The 12,309-nt window shown below is 39.2% G+C and overlaps 1 protein-coding gene across 1 annotated transcript; it reads left to right on the forward strand.

Annotated features, from left to right (window-relative positions):
- Nucleotides 1-5,016: 5,016 nt before the first annotated feature.
- LOC118809949 (NAD(P)(+)--arginine ADP-ribosyltransferase 2-like) lies at nucleotides 5,017-7,579 on the forward strand. The gene is made up of 3 exons (XM_036573465.1): nucleotides 5,017-5,077; nucleotides 6,342-6,423; nucleotides 6,704-7,579. The coding sequence occupies exons 2-3, from the start codon at nucleotides 6,358-6,360 to the stop codon at nucleotides 7,451-7,453; spliced, it is 816 nt and encodes a 271-aa protein (XP_036429358.1). The 5' UTR covers nucleotides 5,017-5,077; nucleotides 6,342-6,357; the 3' UTR covers nucleotides 7,454-7,579.
- Nucleotides 7,580-12,309: the final 4,730 nt, after the last annotated feature.

The raw sequence follows: 12,309 nt of genomic DNA on the forward strand, positions 1-12,309 counted from the left end.
AAGCTGTCTACGATGCCCTACCAAGCCCAGCAAACCTTCACATCTGGGGCAAGAGTGAGACACCTCCCCCTGTGCTCTGGTAGAGGAACCCTAGAACATCTCCTCATCATTCTGGCCAGATGTGATCACCTCTGAAGTGACAAAACAACTGATCATGCTGGAACTCACAGTGCCCTGGGAAGAGCGTATTGAGGAAGCAAACGAGAGGAAACGCACCAAGTACCAGCAGCTGGTGGAAAAGTGCAAGGTCAGAGGCTGGAGGACATACTACAAGCCTATAGAGGTGGGCTGCAGAGGCTGCAAAGTCCTCAACCAACTGGGCGTGTCAAAGAAGAGAGCCATTCAATCTGCGAGCGAAGCCACAGAGCAAGCCACCAGGTGGCTTTGGATTAAGAGGGCTGATCCGTAGGCAGTTGCTGCTGGGGCACAAGTCGGGGCCTGATCATCCCCGGCTGCGTCATCTGGGTGAGGGTGTCTGATGTTGAGAGACCCAAAACACCCGAGGACGCCAGGATACATCACTGATGATGCATCCCAGCGCATCTAGAAGATGTATCTTGCACATCCTGTCATCTAACCACAAACATAAGTGCCTGGAGTTTTGCAATGCTGTTTTTCCTCTGAAGGCCCTGGGGACCTCATTTGGGTACATGGCATCATGAAATACCAGGATATTTTAAACCAAATCTGTCTGCCTCTGCCAAGAAACTAAAACATGGGTCATCACTGGATCTTCCAGGAAGACAATGATCTAAAACATATGTCCAGATCAAGGCAAAAAACGTTCACTGAACACAAAATCAAGCTTCTGCCGTGGTCATCTTACTCCCCTGATATAAACTGCATAGAACACCTTTGGAGTGAACTAAAGAGGAGACTGCACAAGAGAGGACCTAGGACACTGGACAATCTGGAGAGATTCTGTAAAGAGAAATGGTCTCAAATTCCCAGCTCTGTATTCTTCAACCTGCTGTTTTATTGGCAAAGAGAGGTTGTACGAAGTATTAAATGCAATAATTGTGGCGCATGTGGTTTTGTTAAAAATAATTATTTCTTGATGAGGGATTTTTTTCTCAGAATAAATTTACTTCAATTAAAAGTTGGATTTTTCTCAATTTTCAGTGTGAGATTAAACTAATTCACCAAAAGGTGAAACTCTTGTAACCCTTTTTTACTCATCGTTACCAGTGGTGCCATTAATTTGTTCAGATTCTCTCTGTAGCATGGACCTGTCAAGAGTTTTTCCCTTGTGTTCAATAGGCTGATGTCTTGGACGTTTATCATCATATCAAGTAAAACCATTTGAATGAGTGCAAGTGAATCTCCACTTTGGGTATCAACAAAAGCAAACCTGTGACTAAAGCCACACTGTTCTTCTGTGAATCAGTGTGGAGATCAAGAGTGTAAGTAGGTCGTATGCAGTATATACAAGGCATGCACAAACTTATATACAGCCTATAAATAACCCTAAGCACTATGTTGAATATTGACCAAGGAAATTGAAAGATAAAAGGAGCCTGTATTGGTTTACTTTATTTTTAATTGTTTTTTTAAGCAGCATGGCACTAGAAACATGTACAAAATATACCCTTGTAACATCTTTGTCTCATATGGTACAACAAACAAAAGCTGCTTTACCGGCTGTGCCACGCCGTTTGTCAAACGAGACTGAAGATAAAAAAGGGCATATTGGCTAAATGTTATCTAATATAGGCTAAATGTAATCTTCTAGCATATAATGTGATGTATGTTGGTGACACAGTAAATTATAAAACTTGAATAAAACAGGCCATCAAAATCTATTTAGCTGTAATGTCAGATGTAGGCTGACTATGTTTTATCAGCAGTGAGTAATCAGCTAATAGGTTTATTAGCAGCTAATTAGCAAAAGACTGATATCTAAATTGGCTCAGTTCCATGCCACATTTTTCTTCAGTTGTATGTGTTTTATCTCACACACAATCTCACACCACAACTAGTGCTATTTCTGCCATGTGTCTACAGATCAAAAACTGCAAAACTGATAACTATGCTATAGTGTTGAGAGTGATGTAGTGGTGTCTTTTTATCTCTCACACCATCTTCCACCACAACTAATGTTGTTTGTGCCCTGGGAACAAAAACATCACTGCATCATTCTCAACTCTACAGCATAGTTAATAGTTTTGTAGTTGTTTGATCTATAGACACAAAACATGCCACCAAATTTTGAAATTGGACTTTTTTACTGTCCACAGATGTTTCATTGATTTTGAGATAGAACTGTGAAACATAGAGTCAGTTCCATAATTACTGGAACACCCCCATTTTTAACCCAATAGATGTTAGGGGGCCCCCAGTGGCTGTGGATCATGGTTGGAGATTGGCAGAAGACAGCATTGTGGGTTACCAAGTCTCCAGCATCCAGCTGCAACAGCTGAACGTTAGTTCGATCATAGCCTAATTTGAACGTAAACTGCCACTATGTTCAAGTTTATGAGCTACTAGAATTTAACCAATTGCACCAAGTAACACAGTTTCAATGTAGCTTTAAGTTATACTTTAAAATTTACAAGTACCCTATAGTAGGTGTAAGTTCTGCCGTAAAAAATCAGTTAAAATGGCTGGTCGATTTGATGGATGGGAAAACATGCCACAAAACAAAACACATCTTAGTTCGCGTTAGCAACTACTTCTGCAGGATAGATTACACCTGTTTTTGTCAATTGGAGATAGAAAAGATCGCAGACCTCCTAGCCACAGATTTGCAACACAACACGGACAGGAATGGAGCCCTGAGTTCTACTCCAGTTTGAACATTGGAAAAATTCCAGCAGCAGAACAGAATAAACTCACATACAAGAGATGGTCACCACTTTGAAAACACAGCTTTATTGTAAAACACAGTCTCTATTTGGATTATAACTAATATGACTAACACATGCGAGCCATTTCAATGCGTGTAATATTTTCTGGTCATTTTTGGCTTCAAAGAGTGAAAACGTCATTGTGTGCAACAGTATTTTGATCTAAGGTCACTTTACGCACCACTAGTTATGATGTACCACAAATGTATGTGGTGCAACCGAAATTCTGTGTCACTAGTTTTAAACTAACTACTCTCAACGTAAGGTTTATGATGGACTTTACACCCCAACTTATGATAGAACTTAGGTTTAGCTGGTGCAACTGGCTGCAGAACTACAATTAGACCCCATCTCCGTGTCAACAATTTATTTAAAAGGCGTCCGGAAGGAATTATTTTCTTTCATCTAACTAAAAACGTAACTGCCTGAAGTTCACCAGATGCTACTGAACCTTAAACTGGAAGAGGGTTTTATGGTCAGTTGAGACAAAGCAAGGTTTAATGGTAGAACACACTCAAGTTGGGTTTGGCATAAAAAAGATTGCTTTACATAAAAGAAGCTCATTGCATCTGTTAGGTATGGTGGAGGATCAGTGATGTTTTGGAGCGTCTTTCCCCTTAAACACCCTGAAAACCTTGTTAGTATTGTAGCATGGGGATCTCAGAAGAAACTCAGACAACTTCAAGCTCTTGTCTATAATGCAGCTTTACTTAGAAGTCAGGACAGCAAACAGAATACAGGAGGGAAAGTGGCCCTCAGCCTAGCTCTGGCTGTTATCTCTCTGAAGCTTGCTACAATAACACCCAACACTTGCTGGAACTAGTCCCAGCCCTCAGATTAAAAGTCCATGCAACAAAACCAAGCATAACAGTTTCTCACAAGCCGAATTGCCTAAACCTAGCATCGCAAACATTTTAGCAACAGCTACCCCATCATTTTTAACCCCTTAAATGCCCAGGGCCTGCCAGCTGGCCCAAAGTTTTATTATACAATTCTATGTCCCACGAATAGGTCAACAAGTTTGCATTAAAGTCTCTGTAGTTGCAGAATAACAAGTCTTAGTAGGTAATAAAGTATTTTAAGGGGTTAAACTAAATAGAACACAGCTGTGCTCTGATGTGACAGTATATATAATGTCATGGACACTGAAGTACCAGTGTCCTCGCAGCTGTTATGTTGCCAAAGGGAGGCTGCACAATGTACTGTATGTAGAGGTGCTAATAATTGAGACATGATTTTGTTAATAAAAATATTTTTGAATTTTTTTTGTTTACTTAGAAAATTTTCTTCTGCTAAAGGTTTCTTTTTCTCATATTTTCACTGTGAGCTTGAGCTAATTAAAACCAAATACATTTTTATGAACTTTTCAACCCATTTTTTTTTATGCCAATAATGATGGTGCTGAGTGTAAGGCCATGGTACCATACCATCTATTGCTTAATTTTGCCTCGTTTTCATTTTTTTCATCAGTCAGTTTTTTTTTCTCTTTCTGGCCTCATTAAAATTGAGGTCATTCTGTCATATAACTTCTATTGCCCTATTCATCATAAAATTTTACACAATGTAAACAGCAGCTGTCAGGTTCAGAAAAATAAAAATCAACAAAAATGGAGACACATGTTTTTCTTTGGACAGCGACGATGTGCTAAAACTATGAGGCTTTGTATAATGTTATTATTAGTTTACACCAGGCATGTCAAACTGGGGATCTTCCAGGCCAAAGTGCTGCGGGGGTTAGCGTTTACCCCCATCTAACCCTCATCTAATGCTCTAAATTCAGTTCATGAAGGCCTTGCAAATTAGCTGTTTAGCTGAATCAAGTGTGTTTAATGAGGCAATGTGTCTTGAAGTGTGCAGTGTGTTGGCCTGTGAGGACTGGAGCCTGACATGTGGTTTACACCATAGATGGTAAGTGCAAAGGATGCAAATATGTTGGTCACCCTTGAGTACCAAGTAAAAAAAACACAGAACTGTTAAACCCATCGCTAAAATTAGCATGGCTTTATAAGGGCTCAGTTATTCAGTAGTGGAGCTTGAGGATGTATATATGCTGCTGATCAGCTATGAAAGGAAACAACTTCTCTGTTCGTTTCTTTTACTGAACTTTATTTGGCTCCACTGATTGAATTCATCTCTACAACTTTGGATTAACTCTGGACAGTGAAGTCCCAGATTCAAGCAAACATCTGTGAGTTCGAGCTCACTTTTGGTCACCATCCCACCAAAAGCAGGTCTGTAAAGTGTCGTTGAGTGTTATTGCACGGTAAAAAGTAGGCAGAACTTGATTTGAAGTGTGTTTTGAGGTTTATAGTATTACTTTTGTTGATCTAAACTAATATTTTACTAAAATAAAAAGCATTTTTTTAAGGCGAAAAAGTTGAATTGACAGTTGAACCGACAAGCCATGTTTTTTTGCAGCGTGTGGTGTAATTGTGTCTGAATGGTAATCGTGACTGTAATGTGATCTCATCTTCTCTTGGAAAAATACCATTTTACCATTTTGTTTGTGTATACATAGTTAAATATACATAAATGGTCAACTTACATGTTTTGTGAAAATAAGTTAACACATCCTATACATGGAAATATGACATTTTTCTTCAATTTTTAGTTCATAATTTCTATTTATTTCCTGAGCTTATGGGGGGGCGTTTGTTTGAGAAAAGCCATGGTAGTACAACTGCACATAATAGTCTGAAAATACCTGCTATAGTGAAACTGCATTCAAAGCAGGGATTTTAAGCATGCAAAGTTGCTATGGCAACCAGAAAAAAGCTGCTGCTGTTTTTTCTAGCTGTACTGCGGCCGCAGAAACAAATGAAAACGAAAACAAATAATCACGTGAATGCAAATTGATCCTAGTGATAAATAGCTGGCAACCCGAGAACACAAAGGCATGTAAAGTAAGAGAAGTGGCATCAGTGGCGTCCCATGTAATATCACAGAAACAGATCTCTATAAGGAGACACTGACAATTATTAATTAAAAGACTGTTTTTACAAGAATAATGAGAGCATTCACAAGTGATCCAAGTTTGAAAGACGTTGTTAATGTAGAGATTATTCATATCAATATGTTGGGGTTTTTTTAAACCATGTTTCAAACATTTACATTTGGACACATTTGGAGTCCATTTTAGCTTCGGGTGGGTTTGAAACATACTTTTTGCTGTCCATTCTGTTTCACTCACAACCGCGTAAATATATAAATCATTAAAGAGCAGGTACATCTGTTTACCCTCAACATCATTCTGACTTCTGATTGGATGACAGTTTCAAGCCCGGGACCAACCGGGAAATCTGTTTTCAGTATGGAATGTTTTTTAATTAGTATTTTGTTTGATAACCATCATGAATAGAATTTACATTTTACGTTTTCAGGGTCTCTGTTTTATTATTTATTGTCTGTCATCAGATTAGGACATTTAAATTCCTAATGTTAGTAGAATATAATGTGATGGTATCTTTGTTCATTGTTAAGTGGTTTGTCCTTTAGAAAACACTTAAGCTGTATGAAGATGACCGTGTCTGTGGTCACTGTGCTGTTCCTGATGATGGTTTCTGTGTCGGTAAGGAAGGTAGGAGACATATATTTACCCTGAGACTTAAACATACCTTCATCACTAGGAACACTGGAATTGTTTAAATGAGATTTTTATTTATGTATTCACGAGGCCACTGCCAGCTGGTACATTATCAGATTGTTGATTCAGAAGAAATAACAGCAAAATAACACAAAAACTAATTTAGGTACACAAACCTTGCTGACATTTTATAATTGCTGCTATTAAATAATAATCCAATTTTCAGCTATTGTGTGTGATTTTTTTTGATGTACCTTTGCTATTATTTCTGCAGAGCAATGGTGAAGTTTGGCCCCTGGACATGGCTGACAACTCAGTGGATGACTCCTTTGAAGGCTGCAGGAAAAGCATGTATGACTTAGTAATGAAAAAGTACATTGGACATGAAAAACAGAAAACTTTTGGCTTTGCAGATGCCTGGGAAAAGGCACTTAATAAGAGTACAAAAGGTAGTCTTGGGAAAAACCAGTCTGCTGCCATATACATGTATACACAGGTCAAATCACAGAACCAAAATTGCTCCTATGTGGTGTTAAACGATGCTTGTCGTAACGGAAAAGAATCGTACAAGTCAGATACCTTTAAATTTTACACACTGTATTTCTTTCTGACTGATGCAATTCAGCAACTCAAAAAACAACTAAGTCAAAGGTTTTGGCGTGTGACCTCATATCGCAGAACCAATGTTACATTTGGAAAAGTTGCTGTAAATCAAAAAATTCGATTTGGTACTTTCACTTCCAGCTCTTTGCTAAACAATTTGACACATTTTGGTGAAGAGTCCTGTTTCAAAATTAAAACTCGTTACGGAGCTAAACTGAAAAAATACTCAGCTGTGCCACATGAGCAGGAGGTGCTAATTCCTCCATATGAGGTCTTTCACATCACAGCCATTAAAAAGAGAGATCAGAAGAACAAACTGTGGTGTAAGGTGGTTTATGAACTCAAAAGTGCCGGTAAGAGGAGCGATCTTCAGTGTATAAAAACCAAAAAAAAACCTCCAGTGTGGGGTCTTCACCATTAGTGTCACCCTATATTATATCTGTTCTGCCAGTTCAGTGATCAGGTTTGTTTATTCATCCTAACCTATTTGTCTTTAAGAGAGTCTGCTCTGTTTTAATAGATGCTGTATATTTTTGAGCTAAAAATTACTGTGCTTAAAGTTGTGTGCTAAACTTTAGTCAGATTACTGAATTGAATTGCTCAATTTAACACATTGGGGGTAAAAATATAAAATATGGCCTGTGCAAAAGTTGTTTTGCATGTAACTGAGTATCAGGTAAAGTTATTGTGCTGAGTTGATGTTAGTGCTCCTCACAGAGCTGTTACTGAGCACCGTCTGTCCATTTAGAACATGTTTAATATTGTTACACTTCATCCTCTCTTCAAGCCTACTGTTAAAAAAGAGAAGCAGTCTGGAACCCAGTCTGATCTGGTTTTCTGTTTATTTTTTAAATTCACTTATTATTAGTTGCTCTTTTCTTAGTCAAAGATTTCTGTTTGTATCTTTAAAGGGACGTTCACCATATGTCATGAAATGGTTCTGTTAATTAATGAGTTTGCAGGGTGCCTGTCATTTCTGTTCTTACATTGTTTATTATCATTATTATAGCTTACTAATGTATTGTTAGTGAATTGATTCCTTTTGCTTGGGAGTTGCCAGCACACCAGGGCCTGCTTAAGTGTCTGGAGGGAGGAATTCAAAAATAACGTTTCCTAAAACACACATATCCCAGATGACTGTTCAGACATTAAAATCTTGTTTTTTAATATTATGTTTTACTTTTGATTTAAATGAATGTTAAGAGATATTGTGAATTTCATTTTCTTTGTTTTTCTCATTTGTGTATTTTTCTTTTCTTTCACAAATTTCTTATTATTTCTGTGATTACTTGAGCAACATTTGGAATAAACTCGCATTTTTCTATTGCATCAAGCTCTGGCTACTATTAGGTCGTGGGTGTAAGTGCTCTCCTATGTTTACTAAATCAACAGTCATGTCTGAGAGACCAAAATACTTTTACAGATTAACAAGTAGAGGCTGTTTGTACTGAATAGAACTGTTTGTTTGTTAAACCTAAAACGAATGTTAGTTTGCAGGGCATAGACAGCGAAGCTACAGAGTTTAAAGAGGAAAAGAAAAACGGTAGATACAGATACAGATTCATTCTGGTCATTCAGAAGTGTCAAACTTCACAGACTAACAAAACCTGTGCTGGTTATTAGTTAATTTAAGAGTAATACTGTATTTTGAGAGTCTGTTGTAGATGCTTAAACTAATTCAACTAAAAATATGGAACTATAGCCTCAGTTTGAATGTAAGAGATTCTCTGAAATCTTGCTCTAAACCCACAGTCGTATGCTGACGTTGCGGCGCCCCTGGTCAAATGACGTTTTGTCTATTTTTCAAGTGAATATAAGTTTACATATCCTCTACAGAGAACACATTTATTCTCGTTTTAATAAATAATTACTGTGTATTTGCTGAATTTAACATACTGGGTGAAAAAAACAACATGAAATGTGGCCTGGGCAGAAGTTATGCCATATTTTATATTTTATAATTCATTATTTTACATTATCTTAAACTCCACAAATAAATAGAAATGTTGCAGTACAATCTCTAGAAACAGTGTCATATTTAAGTGTTTTCTCTATAGAGGGTGTGTTAACATTTTGCATTGCAAAAAAAAAAATGCAAAATGTTCAGTTTGACCAGAGGTGTTCATTTTTTCAGTCATCTGACCTTCTTTCCATTGTAGAAGAGGAATGTTGGCATACATTTACTCTCACAAGACTGAACCACATCCTACAGACAGAAAGAGAGAATCTGCTTAGTGGTGTTACCACATTCAACATTTCACACATTTAGCTTTTTCAGAGCTCTCAGTGAGGTTGAGTTCAGCACCACAGGAGAAATTCTGGGCTTATTAGACTGGAGTTGATAACACTACAGATGTTAGAAATACAGTAGCTGGACATCTCCAAAGCACGGAGGACACATTAGACTGGAGGGTTAAGGTTGCGCATGATCATATGACCATAAAGTCACAAGTAGTGCTGTCCCCAAATAGAATCAACACAATCATTTACTGCCCTCTAGAGGCTTAAGTAATGGAAACAACTGTGTGGACATACACCATATGGACAAAAGTATTGGGATGCCAACGCATTATACCTACAGGAGCTTTTATGACATCCCATTCTAAATCAATAGGCATTAATATGGAGTTGGTCCCCCTTTTGCAGCTATAACAGCTTCCACTCATCTGGGAAGCTTTCTACAAATTCTGGAGAGTGTCTGTGGGAGTTTTTGCCCATTCACGCAGAACAGCATTTGAGAGGTCAGACACTAATGCTGGACGAGAGGGCCTGGCACACAGTCTCTGTTTTCTCTTTTATCTTGTAAAAACTGAAACGACAAATACAAAATGTCCCCCTTTACTAAAACACCTTGCACTAGCATTCGAATGATTTAAGCAATACAAACTGACAGTTCTCAGCTGCATAAACAAACAGTGAAGTAACACTGAATGTGCAGCAAAATATGGTGAAAAAGTATAATGAGAGAGATAAACAGCTTGTCTATAATATACAGAGTGAAACACTGCTGGTGTAGACACATTTTTGTCTCGTTGTATGCAAAAGTTTTGGCATCCCTAGACAATTAGTTTTTTGATTTTCTAACTGAAAATAAGTAGGTCCTCTACAGAGAACACACTTCTGCACATTCTAAGGCGCAGTTACTGTTTATTTACTAAACTTAACATATTGAGAATAAAATAAAACTTAAAATATGACCTGTGCAAGACCTTTTGGCACGTTTTAGTATGAAAGTGTAAAATACTTAGAATTATGTGTAAAATAATTACAGAATTATGTAGTAACCAAAAATTATTAAACCAAAAACAGCTTTGTTTAAATTAACCTAAAAGCTATATTAATCTATTTCAGCTGGTAACCAATTTTCTATAATATACTGCCTTTACTTCATATCTAGCTATAGTACAGCTGCATGATGTGTTGTACTTTTGTCATTATGAAATAAATTTCCATGATAGACACACTGCAAAAAAATCTTACTGAAACATTCACATGGACCACATATATATCGTTGCAGTTGTATTACTGAAGTGAAGAACTGAGTGGAAGTTAACACATCCACTACAGAGAACAAACTTCTATACATTTTAATGCACAGTTACTGTTTATTTGCTGAATTTAACACATTGGAAAATTAAAAAAAATAATAAATAAACATGACCTGTGTAAAAGCTTTGGCAAATTTTATTTTGTGTTTTATTTTTCCCAATATGTTGAACTAAGCAAATAAATAGAACTGCACCAAAGATTGCACTAAAAAGTTCATATTAAGCATGTTTAAACTGCATATGACTGTAACAGCATACACAACAGCAAGGAAATGCACACAATAGCAAAAATGCACATTTAACATATTGTACATAAAATAAAATAGCACATCTTTTTTTTTACAAAGTTTGAAATTGCAAATTTACATTGTGTCAGAAATTCATGGCAAACAGACCAAGAGAAATGGTCCAAAATGACTTAAGTCTCCAGTAAAGTTACTTTTTTGGAAAATATAAGTTGTGATCCCTTCCTGGATCGGGGCCTTGTCATGGCGGAAGGGCTTGTGTGGTCTAGGGATCTTCAGAGCTAAGTCGTCGGGAGCAACATGCTCCTGGTAGGGTCTCCCAGGGCGAACAGGTCTGGAGTGAAGACCCAGACTAACTCGACCCAAAAACCTCCATGATAAACGGACACAGAACATCGTGTACCCTGCCCGGGAGAGGGTCACCGGGACCTACCCCTGGAGCCAGGCCTGGGGGTAGCGTCCCTCAGCGAGCGCCTGGTGGCCGGACAGCCCACGTAACCCGGCCGGGCTCAGCCCGAAGAGGCAACGTGGGGGGACCATGTGGGCCCACCACCCGCAAGGTCCAGCATGGGGGAGTGGTGCAGTGCCATACAGGCAGTGGGAGATTGCAGGGGGGCCCTTGGTGGCCTAGGCCCCTGCGGCAGAAACTGGCTCTTGGTACGTGGAATGTAACCTCACTGGGGGGGAAGGAGCCGGAGCTTGTGCGGGAGGTTGAGAGGTACCAACTAGATATAGTTGGGCTCACCTCCACCCACAGTATTGGCTCTGGAACCAAACTCCTGGATAGGGGTTGGTCCCTCTCCTACTCCGGGGTTGCACAAGGTGAGAGGCAAACTCCAACTGCACTGCCGCCAGCCGGGGACTCGTGAGTATCCCCACACCCGCCTGGCGGCAGTGCAGTTGGAGTTTGTCCCGGTGGACAAGAGGGTCGCCTCAATGCGTATTAAAATTGCAGAGAGGAAAACTCTGACTGTTGTGTGTGCTTATGCACCAAACAACAGGTCGGAGTATTCGGCCTTCTCGGAGCAAGTGGGCAGGGTTCTGGAAAGGGTCCCGACTACAGACTCCATAGTCTTACTGGGAGACTTCAATGCTCATGTTGGCAATGACTGGGAGACCTGGAGAGGCGTGATTGGGAAGAACGGCCTGCCCGATCTAAACCCGAATGGTGAATTGTTATTGGACTTCTGTGCCAGGCATGGTTGTCCATAACGAACACCAAGTTCGAACACAAGGATGTTCATAAGTGTACATGGTACCAGAGCTCCTTGGGTCAAAGGTCAATGATTGACTTTGTTGTCGTTTCATCTGACTTGGGACCATATGTTCTGGACACTCGGGTGAAGAGAGGTGCTGAGCTGTCAACTGATCACCATCTGGTGGTGAGTTGGATCAGATGGCAGGGAAGACTGAGGGTTAGACCCGGTAGGCCCAAGCGAATAGTGAGGGTGTGCTGGGAACGACTGTCGGAGGCCCCTGTTCGG

Source organism: Colossoma macropomum, unplaced genomic scaffold (assembly GCF_904425465.1).
Source record: "Colossoma macropomum unplaced genomic scaffold, Colossoma_macropomum, whole genome shotgun sequence".
In the NCBI taxonomy this organism is placed as follows: domain Eukaryota; kingdom Metazoa; phylum Chordata; class Actinopteri; order Characiformes; family Serrasalmidae; genus Colossoma; species Colossoma macropomum.

What these genes read in the sequence shown, in the direction of transcription:
- LOC118809949 (XM_036573465.1), top strand. Translation starts at nt 6,358, where the DNA reads ATGAAGATGACCGTGTCTGTGGTCACTGTGCTGTTCCTGATGATGGTT. An exon ending in TTTCTGTGTCGGTAAGGAAG is followed by an intron (nt 6,424 to 6,703) that starts GTAGGAGACATA and finishes TTATTTCTGCAG; the next exon opens with AGCAATGGTGAAGTTTGGCC.